Source organism: Cryptomeria japonica, chromosome 3 (assembly GCF_030272615.1).
Source record: "Cryptomeria japonica chromosome 3, Sugi_1.0, whole genome shotgun sequence".
Lineage (NCBI taxonomy): Eukaryota > Viridiplantae > Streptophyta > Pinopsida > Cupressales > Cupressaceae > Cryptomeria > Cryptomeria japonica.
The window spans coordinates 911,406,773-911,421,965 of NC_081407.1; the positions used below are offsets into that span (position 1 = coordinate 911,406,773).

At 37.2% G+C, this 15,193-nt stretch overlaps 1 protein-coding gene across 1 annotated transcript in view; it reads left to right on the plus strand.

Moving 5' to 3' along the window:
- Window positions 1-14,283, plus strand: part of LOC131071561 (nuclear pore complex protein GP210) — a 261,149-nt gene extending 246,866 nt beyond the window's left edge. Inside the window, exons 28-37 of the mRNA XM_058007476.2 lie at window positions 9,599-9,670; window positions 9,819-9,900; window positions 10,399-10,506; window positions 10,621-10,762; window positions 12,102-12,185; window positions 12,294-12,537; window positions 12,949-13,003; window positions 13,094-13,188; window positions 13,505-13,565; window positions 13,643-14,283. Of these exons, the coding sequence (XP_057863459.2) occupies window positions 9,599-9,670; window positions 9,819-9,900; window positions 10,399-10,506; window positions 10,621-10,762; window positions 12,102-12,185; window positions 12,294-12,537; window positions 12,949-13,003; window positions 13,094-13,188; window positions 13,505-13,565; window positions 13,643-14,031 (1,332 nt within the window). The 3' untranslated portion in view covers window positions 14,032-14,283. The remainder of the gene's footprint in view (window positions 1-9,598; window positions 9,671-9,818; window positions 9,901-10,398; window positions 10,507-10,620; window positions 10,763-12,101; window positions 12,186-12,293; window positions 12,538-12,948; window positions 13,004-13,093; window positions 13,189-13,504; window positions 13,566-13,642) is intronic.
- The last annotated feature ends 910 nt before the right edge of the window (window positions 14,284-15,193 follow it).

Consider the following 15,193-nt stretch of genomic DNA (forward strand, 5'->3'; position numbering starts at 1 on the left):
AAGGACCAAGGCGAAATGGCTTGTTTTGATCATTTTTGGTCTTGGTTGATCGAACTGGAACATCAAGGACGCAAGGAAAGATGAAATGAGCATAATGGAGTATCCAGACTTAGTCGTTAGCAATGAAAGGTTGAACTTTTGGCCTTGAGGACAAAAGGCGCTCCTGTCCCTCACTAAAGGACCAGAGCTTGAATTCCAAATTTGCATTATCCTTGCAAGATTTAAGTGATTTCGCGATTTGAGGAGGTCGAGAGAGGCATGTTTTGCTCGTTGAATATAACTTGAATAGGCCACAATGGAGAAAATCGACCCAAGTTGCAATAGGCGCTCCTGTCCCTCTCCAAGGGACCAGAGCGATTTTTCAAAGGAAGCTCCTGTCCCTCTCCAAGGGACCAGAGCGATTTTCTCACAAGGCAAATTTTGGGCAAAGGTAAAGCGAGTTTCAAGTTTGACATGAATGAAGGAAGGCGTAATCACTCCATTGAAGATAATTTTGAAAGGTTGCAAAACATAAGTGAGCTCATGATGGCCAAGGCGCTCCTGTCCCTCACCCAGGGACCAGGGCGAAAAACACATTATCGTGTCTTCCCCTCTAAATTTGGACGAATCCAGGCCAAGGCACAAGATGGCGATGATATTTAAAGTGCTACAAGGAAGGACGAAGTTGCAAAGACCACAAGACTTGATGAAAATGGCTAAGGCGCTCCTATCCCTCACCAAGGGACCAGAGCGAAATCTTCAAGTATGCCTAATTTTAGAATGGCACTTTCGTTTCAAAGACTCAAGATGGAAGGCGGAGTGATATTCTACGTTTAGAAAGTGATTTAAAGATGACACGATCAAGGGTTTGTACCAAGAACTAAAAGGCGCTCTTGTCCTTCACTCAAGGACCAAGGCGATTTTCATAAGAACAACCATTCCCTTCCAAAACCACGTCAAGGCAAGGATATGCAAAGTCAAAAATGTCTTTCGAAGGACGATGAACAAGGAATTGACTCCAAGAATCGACAATCTTGGGCTCAAATGTAAAAATCGCTCCTGTCCTTCACTGGAGGACCAGGGCAAAAATCTTAAGAGGAACTCATTTTGTCTTAAGAAAGCAAGATGAACATGCATAGAACGAACAAAGAAGATCATTGATTGCCCTGCAACATGAATTGGCGATTGGAAAAAGACAAGGACCAAGGACAAAAGGTAAGATCGCTCCTGTCCCTCACCAAGGGACTAGGGCGAAAATGTTTTAAGGTGCACTTCTTCCAAAGATGGAATAAATCAAACTCAAGATTCCAAACTAAAATGCCATTTTGGACGTCCAAGATAAGACTTTGAACGTAAAAAGCAAGAAAAACAAGGCCAAAATGCTAAGGCGCTCCTGTCCCTCTCCTAGGGACCAGAGCGAGGTTCTTAACAAAGTGATATTCTTCCCATGCTTAGGCGCCAATATCCTTCAAATTGCATTAAAATGCCAAATTCGCCAAAAAAAAAAACTTAAAATATTTTAATTAAGTTGGCATTTAATAAGAGCGCATGGGCATTTAATAATTAATTTAGGCCTTTAAAAAATCGAAATTTTAATTGTAAAGGCATTTAAAATTAATTATTATTAAATTAAAATAAAAAATGGAGCGCTTGGGGATATTATTTTAATATCTTTTTGAAAGTCGGCCTCTTCTCTTATTTAATTTTTATTTATTTTGGCCTATTTTCCAACTCGGCCTATGGGCAATTGCAATAGTGAGCGACTATATAAGAGAGGTATTTCGAAGCATTTTAATCCATCATTCAACCATTCATTCAAAGTGCGATTTGGAAGAACAAGAAGGAGTGCGAAATTTGATTTAAGAGGAGCAAACTTTGTTAGAGGCTAGAGGTGGAGCGAATTTTCCTCAAGGCGTTGAAGACTAAAGGTGGTGAAGTTGATGAAGGAGGCGCATTTGCTAGAGGACTTCGATCTTCATTTTGCCTAGCGAATTTCTTAATTTTTGCATCATTTTTTAGAGCTAGTTCTCAAACAGAGGTATGGCGAGATCTCCCTTGTTCAAATTTTGAAATTTTGGATTTCAAATTGCATAGTTATATTTAGGAAATGATAATTCAAAGATTTATCATGAAGTTTCCTAAATTTAAAACTTAAATCTAGTCTATATTTCTACGTTGCAAAGTATATTGCTCATTATGAAATGTTTTGTAGGTGTCAAGATGGCGACCCCGAAGGCAGGAGCATCCACCAGTCGTCCAGCTCTCATGAAGGAAGATCAAAGGAATGAAGAATTGGAGACCAAGATTGTGTCAAAATGGAGCAACATTGGAGATACCAACTTGGGAAACATCAGTGTGAAGAAGTTTCGAGAGGTCCCTTATATTGGAAAGCCATCACCTGTCGCAAGGAGAATAATTGAAAGTGGCATTATCAAGGCGGTCGGCTTCCCTCCAGCAGTCCAGTGTCATGAGCTGATGATCGAGTGTGCCCGCCATTATGACCCGCAATCAAGATCAATCGTGTCCAAGGAAGGAAACACTTTGGCTTACCCTTCAGAAGAGGCTATCAGTGAAGCTCTCCATCTGCCAGAACATAAAGATATGATTTACAAAAGCTTGGAAGGAGCTAGATCCATGTATGAAGATGATTCAGACACCTGCTTAAGCATCATCAATAAGAATTGGTTACTCAAAAGTCGTCCTCGCCTGAGCAAGATTCCAAACATGCCACATAGGATCGACTTCCAGGAAGAGTACAGAGATTTGATAACTTTACGCAATCGAGTTACAGGGGATCCTCAAGCCTTCTATTTTGAGAAGTGGATGTTCTACTTCATCCAAGTGATAGTTCAAGGGAAAGGAACAATTCATTGGGCTAGAATTATTAGCCATTGCTTGGACGTGCAGTTGAGAAGACTGAAGGCTACCAAGTCATTTCACATGAGCTTGTACATCATATATGCCTTGATCTGGAGTTTTGAATATGCAGGACTACCTCACAGAGGAGCGATCGAAAGAGGACTGGGGGAAGTCAGAGTTTGTGAATTTTATGTTCATTTGCATCATCCACCTGGAAGTAACTACAAGTTAGTTAATGATACCTTCATGATGAACATCACCAGGACATTGCAAGGTGGGATTCACAACCGGATATCTCAAGATGCACAAGAGCTTGTAAAGAGGTATGGTGCTTGGTTTATCCAATTCCAGAAGTTTACATATATTAGAGTTCATGGGTGTCCTTCACCTCCATATATGTTGCCAAGATATCCGACAGACAGCATAGTGTTACTGGAGGTGACTAGGTAGTTGGCGGCTTATGCAAAGGCATTCAGACACAGGCATGGAAATGGAATTCCTGTGCCTATCATACTAGGGAATTCAGTTGAGGTATGTCCTAATGCTCTAGCCATGGATGATGCAGAGAAGGAATTGGCCTTATATTCATTTTCATTCTTTGCCTTGAGAGAGAACTTTGATCCTTATGGATATGTAGAAGAAACAGTTGGTAGAAAGTACAAGCACTAATTTCAGATAGAGGACTTTTTGATGAATCTCTCAAGTGATTTAGAGGTGAAAAGAAAGATGCATTCCAGATTACCTTTAGATCTCATCAGGAAATGCAAAGTTTACAGAGTGGCCGATCAAGCCCAGGACAGTGGCAGACATCTCCAATCATCTTATGACCGAGAGGACAAAACAGTGAAAATAGATTGGAATGGACCTGAGATTACAGACTTGAGAACTTTGATGGCTCCGATTCTGTCTTGTACTCGCAGATGGGTGGATATACAACATCAAAAGTTGAGAGAACAAAACACATCGATGACTTTTACTTTGGAGGAAAGGTCGGGGGAAGGAGGAGCAAGCACAAGCAAAGGCAATCCTCATCCTAGGAGCACAAATGAAGACAATCCTCACCCTAGATGCGTAAGTGAAGGCAATCCTCATCCTAGAAGCGCGAAGAGGAAAGAAAGACCCGAAAAAGGGAACCCTCCAAGAAGAAGCAAGAGGCCCATCGAGATCACTCATCTGGCACATCTTCTCGACATGAAAAAAGGACAAGTCAAGGACAAGAGAGGAGGGTACTTGAAGTTGAGGAATCTATGGAATCAATCGTTCAGAATGATAAACATGAAGAAAGGCAAGCACCTCAACGTTCATCAAGTCAATCTCCCCAAGTCAATGAGCTACATGAAGACAAGAATGATGATGAAGTGACATCTCTCCGAGAAGAGGGATCAGTGCCTAAAGAAATACAAGTTAGAGAGACAAGGTCCGCCATTCTAGACTGGTTAAAGGAGAGGCTAACAAGGGTGATTGTGATCGAAGATGAAGATAATATAATTGATTTAGAAAGCCTCGTTGGAAATTCTCAAGAAGTGACAGAGAGAAGGAAGGCTACCAAGATGTCCAAGATGATCAGAGATGAGACAGGGTCCAGGAAGTTGCAGATAGCTACATCGGCAGTGGACAAGTATGAAGGTGAAATCCTTGCAGAAGAGTATGATGTAGAAACATTTGAGCTTGGTCCACTCACAGCCGAGTAGACGCTGGAGGAGGCAACTGATTCATTTGAGGCACTTAAAGACAAGCTTAAAGAAGAAATGGAAAAGAATAGAAAGCTTGAGCGAGAGGTCAGTGCTTGGAGAGGCTACTTTAGCCATCTCAATCAGCCTTTGGGACATCAGGATCCAGCAGTATCTCCTGTGCAAGCACTTCCCCTTGAATCAGTTGGTGAGGCAGAAAGAGTTAAGAGCTTGGTTCAGCTTATGAGCTCTTGGATTGACAAATCTCATACCGTTGCCATTGAGTTCGCAACAAGAATGATGCAGACCACCCATAGAGCTATCCAGGTCCTTGAGATCATTCACAACCTGATGATAACAGTAGCCGCCTTTGCCCACACTAGAGATGTTATCATTCCTGTTCTGCAAGTAATCAGGCAAACACCAAGGAAGATCTTAGCACAAGAAAAGATAATGGATGGAGGAGCTCATAATTTGCTCCAGTGGTCAACTCTACTTCAGATGAAGGAAGTTCCGTTCGAAGACATTAGTACGAAATGCAATCAAGTTGAGGAGGTCATTCATCCGATTCAGGACAAGGTGTTTGAGGTGTTGTGTTCTATTCTTGGCAGGAGGATTGAAGATGAGACAGATGTGAATCTTCAAGAGTTGGAGGAGAAGGTCAAGGTCATCTTTTGCAAAGATGAGAATGTTATCACAGATGAGCAAAGAGATCAAATGTTCGCCACTATGCTCCTGATTGAGAAAATCAAGGAACTCGAGCTTGGATGGGACGTAGCTCTTCTCAAGGCTTTCGATCAGGTCATCCACTTGGAGGAACGAATGAGGAATCTTCTAGAGATTCCTATTGTTGAGATTGAAGGAATTGTGTACAGATTCACTGCATACGCTAAGAAGGAGCATTGGAAAGAGAACAAGGTTCTAGAAGAAAGGTTGTTATAGATGATGTGGCACCTTAGTTATCATTGGTCTATGTTTCCTAGATTTTTGTGCCAATTAAATATTTGGCTATGCATTTAATATTGTTCAGTAAAAGGGGAACTTTTTGTAATAAAACCCTAATTAGGGTTTAGGTGTCAAAATCTCAGCCATTGATCTTCTTTTGATCTGGGCCATTCATTGTAATTGAGGATGCTATATATACCCTCATTCATTTTCATTTTGTAATTAGAAATTAGAGAAATGAGATATTAGAACTAGAATTAGAGCTTTTGGAGAGAAGAAAGTTATTTTGTAGCAAGATTGAGCATTGAAGAAAGAATTTCAAGCAATTGTTGTCTATGTTGACTTTGAGATCAATAAAATATTGAAGTTATGGTGTTTTATTGCAATTCTCGTGGTTATCTTCATGGTTGTTTACTTTCTTGAATCATTCTCAGTCGAAGTAGTGTTTAAATTTGAAGGACTAAGTGTTGAGCTTGATCTTTGGTGAGATTCACATTCCAAACCACTAGCTTCTTACTGATTGTAAGGACGCCTTGTGTGGTCAACTGGAGATATTTGGATTACTTAAACCTTCAATCATCATTGAACTATTGATATGTACCTTCATGGTAGTGTCTATGATTCTTGATGATTTGAAAATCAATAATCACCTTAGAAGATCGCATCAATCTCAGTAGAGTTGTAATTCCTTGGCAATACTGAAATTGGTCGAATCTTGCCAAGTCTAGCCTACATTGAGTCATTCTTAGGATTAGATTAGGATTCATCTCTTGCAAACCCTACCTTTTGATTTTTTTAAGAACTTGTTAGTTTTAGGAAAATCTGTTCCTGAACGGAAACGTAAGGCCCCTTGATGAAACAGCATTCACAACGACCACTGGTGCTTATCCACATGTAGACACCCTACATTACAGAACCTTGGAGTCACCTTGATTGATCCTTCTTCGCGACATCTTCAGCAATCAGAGGCTTTATTCAAGAGAGGATAAGGTACCCTTGGGTATTTTATTCTGTGTTAGGCAGTGTACAAAATACACGTCAACAAACTTGTGCCTTTTCCTCTCTTTGAATACTTGGTGCAGATATATGAATTTTGTGCCTAAGTTGCTGGTCTCGGTTTGGGTTGGGTTTCGGTTTGCGGGTTCAGCTGGATTTTTCTGGGGGTTTTGGGTTCATTAGTACAAAAACATATAAAAATAAAAAATATATACATATATGCAACAATAGTTAAGTTCAAAATACACCACTATGCTAATAGTCAAATAACATAGCAAAATAGTAAATACACCACCATATTAATGTTTAGTTAAAAAATAATAATGTGAAGCTACAACAATCAGCCATCACTGATCAAAAATCATATGGGTCATCAAAAATATCATTATCATCCTCCATGTGCTCATCATCAACTCCAAGTGCAACAAGGCGGGCAACTAAATCATCCAACTCGGCATGCTTTGGATCAATATCCCACTGCTTTGTTTCCCCTTCTTTGTAGGCATTTTCTTTGTGTGTGAGGAGTCTCAAGTTTGAATGTACAAAGACCAAGTTCACCTTTTTCGAGTGTAGTCTATTTCTCTTTACTGAGTGGATGAAGGAGTATGTGCTCCAATTCCTCTTGGATGAAGATCAACTAGCAACCTATCAAGATTTTGAAAATATAGAGTTAAGAGTTATAAATAAAATTAAAATTTAGAATATAAGAAAGAAGATTTTTTTTTATAACTAAGAACGAACTTGTGATATAATTTTGATGGCAGTAGGTTGTAGGTGCTGGTATGCTTCTCCATGGAATTACCACCAACTATGAGCAAGAACCTTACTCTTGTCCCAAAGAGCTTCAAGACCACAATCATTTGTGCTTGAAAAACTCATAAATTCAGCCCTCACCTTGGGCCGTAGGTCTTGGGGAAAGTTTCGATAGTTGATTACACACTTGGTGGATCAGTCACTAGTATTATACCTACAAATAGGAGGAGATTTGGTTGGGCCTTTGGTCATTCACAGAGGGAGTTGACTTGTGACGTGATACAACCCCATTATGTTGATGATTCTTTGATAGGGTATGAGGCTGCCCTACTTTCAAGATTTAAGGCATTTGTTTTATATTGGCATGGACTTTGGAAAATGAAGTTTCAGTTGATCTATGACCCCAAGGATCGGGATATTGTTATGATGCTCGGCTTTGAATTGCAAATGTTTGTGTTTCAGCTGGACTATGGTGCATTGTATGGTTGTAAGCAGCTTGGGCATGATGGGATTATGATCATGAACAGAGTGGAGCAGTGTCAACATGATGGTTTCTTTCTGAGGATGACTTGGGACCTTGGGATCATTCTTGGTTTCAGCGTGGTTCAATTAGTTGATTTTTGGATGACATTGACATTGTTTGTGGGCAAGAAATCTTGGGGAGGGTGGACTGTAATATCCCCTTTCTAAACATCAACTATTTTGGAGGTTAGCCTATGACTTTTGTCCCCATAGGTTAACATGGTGATTAGGGGATCTTTTTGGGTGTGTTCTATGGTTCTTCAGCTGACCTTTTTGTGTGCTTATTGTAATATTCTTTAGCTCAGTGTCCCAGTTTATCTGTGGTATGTCTTCTTGGGATTATTTAGGACTCTTTTTGATACACACTATTTTTAGTCACTCAGTTATGTTGCTCATACTTACTATTTATAGTAATTCAGGAGGGATCATTCAGTTGGTGACTTCTATATCGGGAAATGTTGGTAGATTGTCATGATGGTCTATTATTTGGCATTTATCATGGTTATTTGATTTAATAATAAGTAACAAAATATGTAAAGTTAAACCAATGTTTTAACTTTAAGTCTTTCAATGTTATTTATATTATTTTAAGTGACTTTATGAAATGGAGTTATAAGGGGTTAAAAGGGTAACTTTTCATTAAAATTCATAAAGTGACCTTACTATTCCTCATGTGGCCGCCAACTATTAGTAAAGGAATAAATTAAAAGCAAACTTCATTTAAATGATAAAATGCCAACTTGGGTGTGGGGTTTTGGCTAGAGTATAAAAAGCATTTAATTTGCTTTGCAATGATTCAATTCCAGCTTGCTGAGTTCAAGCCGAGTCCGAGTTTTGTAACTATGGTTCTTACTAGCCGTACCATACCTAGGTAGGCCATACCGTTCTTGCCTGCAAGATAATTGTTCCAAGGACTGGTGTAGGTTCTTAGATCTGGTTGAGACCAGATTCGCACAACAAAATCAGACCATACAATTCCATCAACAATGACCCTATTCATCAGCAATTTATCATCCTCCAGTTAGGCATTTGGAATTGGGTTGCCTGGCAACCCTAGGAATTGTAAAAATCAGGGTTGTTACTGCATTTCCAGAATTATGAAATATTGATTGTTGCTGTTAAAGAATGAAACTAGACCTGCTGTTATCATATGCTGATGTATATGGCCTTGCATGAGGTGTTGGAAATAGAGTATGTTTGAAATTTACATTTGTTGCAATTAAAAATCCTGAGTTTTTTAAGTTATTTATTAGTTAGCATTCAGAAGTTGTTCCTTGTTACTCTCCTGCATTTCATTTTCAATAAATGAAAAAACCACAAAAAATTAGAAATTGCAAAAAACACAAAAATTTACGAAAGACAGAACCTTCAAAAAATATCTAGATCAAGGTGGGATACTTTAATTAATGACCACTACAGAAGGGTGTCCTTGAGGAGTTAAGAGTTTACATTTTCAAGGTGGATAGATGGTGTGTTCCTAATGTTGGGACCGCTTGCATTATCTTTCTGTGATCTAGGAAAAGGCTAGAAATAGGTGAAATTGTCTTAAAACACAACCGGAGGTATGGACACCAAAATGAGTGCAGAAATGTAAGGCAATGAGTGCAGAAATGTAAGGCAATGAGTGCAAAGTAGGCAATTTCCGACCTGTAAATGTTTAATGTTATGGGGGTTATTTGCTTGTTATTTTTATGAGTCTCCTTTGTTAATCTTTTTCTAATTCTTCGAGTGCCCAAGTTCTATTTTTGTTTTTTTATTTTTATATTGAATTTTGTGGATATGGAATTTCACTTGCTGGATGATTTGCATTTTCTGTTTAATAGTTTATAATTGATAAACTCTTTTATTGGTTCATTGATGTGTGGGATACATAGGCATTGCGGGAAGGACGAGCTCTTGTTCGTATAACATTCCAGAAAAGCCCGCAAATTGCTGAATTCATTTTGGTAGGTTTATCAGCCATTGATCTTGTGATAAATTTTAAGAAGATAAATTCACTTAGCATCTTACTGTCTAGGGGACTTGGTAATAAAAGAACAACTCTTCTATCTTTTCATGTTGGTGAGCATTTGACCTGAAATTTGTGGCCTTCAGATTCGAGTAGGTGCATATATAAGCCCAAGAAATCCAGTTCTTCATGTAGGGGCTCATCTTAATTTCAGTATCACAGGAAATGGTAAGTTTCTCTTTTTCTTCTGCCATGCTTTTGATGAAGAACAAAGTTGGCATTGATTGAACATGATATGAAAAGAGCACTGCCTACGTGATAGAAAAAATATTTGTTTTTGTCAGTGTGGGTCTCCATTTCAAAATGGACTCTTTTCAAATAAGGGCTTACACATCTACCCATTATCTTTTTCATCAAATGCAATTTGTATTTTACTATTTCCTACAAGTTTTATACTCATACCTTTTTGCCTGATCTTTGAACTTTTATTGACCTGTTGACTTATTATTGTTTTATACACATGATGACACATCCATGCTGTTGGTGTTGACAAGTAAATGAAGAATATTAGATGCGTAAATGTAAATGAACACTTAAAAAATTTATTCATTGAATATGAATGACTATACTCACTGAGAATGTTGTATAATTACAATGATGCCTTTCTGAACACTAGATATTATAGTAGATTTCCAGAGGCACTATCTGTTTCTATGGATTTTCTAGGTTTAGGTGAAAGAGAGCAGGGGCACTGGTCTAGTACAAATGAAGGTGTTGTTATCATAGACAACCCATCTGGAGAAGCCCGAGCTGTTGGAGAGGGTACCACACAAGGTTATTTTTGCAGAACTTTTTTTTCTTAAAATGTTATGATTTATTTGGAAATCAGTAAACCATTTGAGAACTCTAATGTGGTTATATCTGTGTATTATGTCTTGTTTATGGCAGTTAGTTTTAAAAGCTCAAGATTAACAGCATATACGACTGTTACTGTGGTCAAACTGGCTTCTGTGATGATTTCTGCTCCCTCTAATATCTTGACCAATGTTCCACTTCCAGACAAGGAATATAATTTCTCTGTTAAACTTAGGTGTGTATTTTTGCTAAAATAATTTACCTTGAGGATCATTATTTCTTCAAATGTTAATTTATGCTTTCAATGAACTGTTATAAACTCTTTTCATTCATGAGTATAAAGTACAAAACATTACTTCAGACAGTATATAGAGAGAAGAGGGAGTAATTCTCTACATATCAGTTAGTTCCGTAGTAGAGTAATGATGTTCTTTATCAACTGACTTTTTTAACTGTCAACTACAACCTTTAAGGCTTTATGCCAGCTAATGAATTACTACCAACTAACTTGTGACTATCATAACCAAGAATTTACTAAAGATAGCCATGTTCTCCAAGAAATATGGAGAACAAGACAAATGGCCAAAAATGCTACAAAGAGAATCATTGCAATTTTAAATGCCAATTGAACTCCAAACCATCACTGGATTGCTAAGAAAACTGGAAACTGAGCTCTCCAAGAACATTGGAGTTCTCCCAACTCACTTGGAAACTTACGGAAAACCTCAGAAACTGGCCACCACTGATGGAACAAGATGGCGTAAAAATGGGTACATTCCACATCTATGCATGCTTTTACACATCTATAATTTGCCATATTTTGGTTTTAGTTTTAGTAAACATTCACGTACAAGTTTTTTCAGTTTTCTTTGTCACAATTAAATTCTAAAGAGGTAAAATGCTAAACTCAAGGAATATAGGTTGGATGAAATAAATTTCGAGATCAAAATATAATTAGCCATTGCAAGTATGCAAAGTTAACTTTAGTCTTGGTGAGTAAAAAATTATCTATTTGTTTCTAACCTTCAATTTTGCTACCATGATTGTAAGAAAAATTATGATTTGCAAGAGGAAGCCCTGAATTCAAAAGATGCCTGATTTGTGTAATAAAATACATATTGTGCATTTTCAACCATCAATGATGCAATGCAGAAATGTCTACGTGTAAAATTTCCAAAACTTAAAATTTAATGTTATCACAAGTCTGTTTCACAGATCTATTTGTTTCAGTTTCGACACTTGCTATGTGTTTCTGATCTTTGGTTGGTATGTTTTGTGCTTATGCTAACAATAAGTTGTCTGATGCTAGTATTTATTGCCAATCTGCATCGATTATAGTTTGATTTGAAAGCTTATTATATATGCATGGAATTCATTGAATTCAAAGTTAAGCTTCTCTTGTAAACTATGGCAAGGAAATCTGTTTGATAGTTTGTTTTGAAAATCTTTCTGACTTCAGGAAACCTTTTGATAGATACTTTGTTATTTTCAAACTTTGTAAATACACCAGACTATAATTTCTTGTGCTGAATAATTGATTGTTTTCTCTAACACATTTGCCTTTGTTATTTTAGCGACCACCAGGGACACAGTTTCAAATCATTCAGTCAGGGAATGGAAGTTTCTTATGACTGCCTTGTGGATCCACCCTATGTTGGGTAGGTGTTTGTTTAAGTTCGATTGAGTTTCATTGAATTGATTTAGACAAGCTATGTTTCAAAACGATTGGGATTTAACAGAATTTATGGTCCTTTTTTCGTCATCAGGCACTGTAAACCATGGAAGGACTCAGTTACAGGGATCTTCTATTGCTTATTTACTCCACATAGTCCAGAATATTTAACTCATATATTGTTAGGCTTAAAGGATAGAACTCAGAAATTTAAAGTAGGAGATCAAGATGGGATGCTTCACATTTCAATTACAGCAGTTATTGGAGGAGCAAAAGAGATGTCAGGTTCAGCTGATGTTGTTTTCATGGCTGGATTTTCTATTCTTGACATGGAGGAGGTAACAACTAACGAGTACCTCTATCATTCTAGAAGTAATGTTGCCGTATTATGGATGAGTTCTAGTTTTAACTGCTGTTTGATGTTCTTGTTATAGAAAATTTAACAATATCTCTCCTAAATAACCTTTTTATGCTGGAATTTGTTTCTTGGGAATTACCAGAAATTAGATGCTTTGAGTCAGTCTGAAATGTGTAGATTTTGTACCCATCTCATATGAAGATATGAATATCAAATGCCAGTAATATGAATTGAATGGAGTGCACATTTTTGAGTTATGTGCTAGTACTGGCTCTATGCCTAGGGATAGCATTCTTGTATGAAATTATCCTAATTGGTATTTTAAAGTTTTTTAATCCTCACTGTCGGTTACTCTCTCATTCATGATTAATTAGTTTCATGTTGTGTGCAGTTGCATTTAACACCAAGTGCAAATAAAAGTCGAATAACAATTGTTGGAAATGTTGGTAAGTTTTGATTATTTTGAAAGTCATACTTCGTTTTGAGAACAATTTGTGAGCATTATCTTCACATGACTTTGTTATATATGGTGACAGGAAGAATCAAACTGCAGTGGCAAGCCAAGAATTTTATGTCAGTTAATCGTGTCAGCTATCATGACATGGGAATAGGCGGGCGAGCTGAATATGAGGTGAGCATTTTGTTTTGTGAAATTCCATGTTTACAAGGTTATTTGTTCACTTTAGACTCAAAAGTAACTTTGCTATTTTGCATGAAACATTTACCTTTGGAATTTTATTGAATGAGGAATACATAGTTCTTTTTTAATTATAGATACATAGAGAATGCAAACCTAAGCATGTAGATTACATGTGCCTTTGTAACTGGTTTTAGAGGATGTTGAGTTTTACAGGATTGTGATTGTGTTTCAGAGGGTTTTAGTGTCCATAATGATGATTTTGCAACCTTTACTATTGAAATTCTGTGTGCATGATTTTCTGTGGTAGGTGAAAGTGCTGAAGAGAGAAAGATTTAATGACAAGTTGGAGATCATGCTTCCACCAACTGGTAGAGATTCTATCTTTGGGGTTTTTTATTGGTTTCTTTAAAAAATGTAATACTGATAATGGCTTCAATCATAACAGGTCAAAAAATGGAGATTGGTGTGAGCTATGAACCGAGCAAGTTTATTGGGTCAAATATCTCCCTAGAAGTCATTTCCATCATAGTTGTTGTTAGTGTGATTTCGCTTGTGCTTACTGTAATTATTTATCTACGGTTACTTGATCAGCCTGAACCAGCCAGGCAAAATTTTGGCACAGAATCAGTCCCTGAAATTATTGCAAATGTGGAAAGAACTCCTGCAAGAACCCAAATGTCCAATTCTATGAGTTTGCACTCACCAGCGTCATCGCAGTCTTACCCTAGGACACCTCCACAACCTTATACAGAGTACATAAGAAGAACTGTGGATGATACACCTCTCTTTAGGAAAGATGGTCGCAAAAGATTTGATCCATCCTATACTTACTAGACAAAGTGAAACGTTCCTTGACTATACATAATACTTTTGTAAACTACTTCCTTTTTGAGTTCATATTTTCATTGGTAAGGATAATTATTTTCTTCTTTGATCTCGTTTTTGTATTAGATATGACTGAAATCTCCTGGAAGTGGACTTTATGACAAATAAAAAAATGGGCTAAGCTTTTGCTTAATCTGGAATAACAGAGAGCCATTAGGAGGAAGTAAAGAAAGCTGAAGGTTAACTTCCTTTTGGATTTTAGCCATGGTTTCCATTGCTCAATAGTCCATTGATTTCATTTTTTTATTAATTTCTAAATCCTTGCAAAATTGCATCCTTTACATTCTCTTTTGCTCAAAACATGAGAAAATGGTTCTGAACAATTATGATGTCTTTTGTAAGTTGCTTCATACGTCTGTTTGACTTGTGTGTTCAGTCATTCCATTCAAAGGAATAATCAGTTTTTTGACTTCTGAAGATGTTAATTCCCACCAAAGTCTTTGTTTCAACCATAGGCATTTCCTTCAAATATGGGAAGTGAAAAAAGTGCTACAGGCCACTATATCATTTAGCAAATCCTTCACAGAATTGTCAACCATTTCCTTCTATAACTTGAGCTTCTGAAATTTTCAGACTTTGTTTTTTACTCAAGTTATTTATTGACAACCTGTTGTCTTGGTTTGTTGTTTTCCAAGGTGTGATTTTATTGAACAATGGCAAAGGTTTTACCATATGTACAATCTATATACTTTATTATATGTTCTTTCAAGGTTGTTTTTCCTAGACTGCACTCATTTAGTTTATTCTTTGTTTAATGGTGGAATTGCAAACTACCCATGGTGTTATTGTTCTAGAGTATTAACTTATCCTATTAACTTATCCTAAAGACCATGGTGTTGTCCAAAAGAGGACAACATGGGCTTATCATACTTATGGATGAGTAAAGGTTAATTTCTAAGAAAGGGTGTTCTCTCCTTCACTCTAGGCTCAACGAATTCTAAGAGGGTTTTCTTAGAGGTATCTTTAATAAAACATCTATCAAATGCATGATGAAAATGACTAAACCAATAGAAATTATACTCAAATGTATACTTATACCTATTCGAAGGCTCCCATTTAACATGTACAGAGGATGATACTAGAAGAGTTTGTGGAGTTCAACTTTATGCTT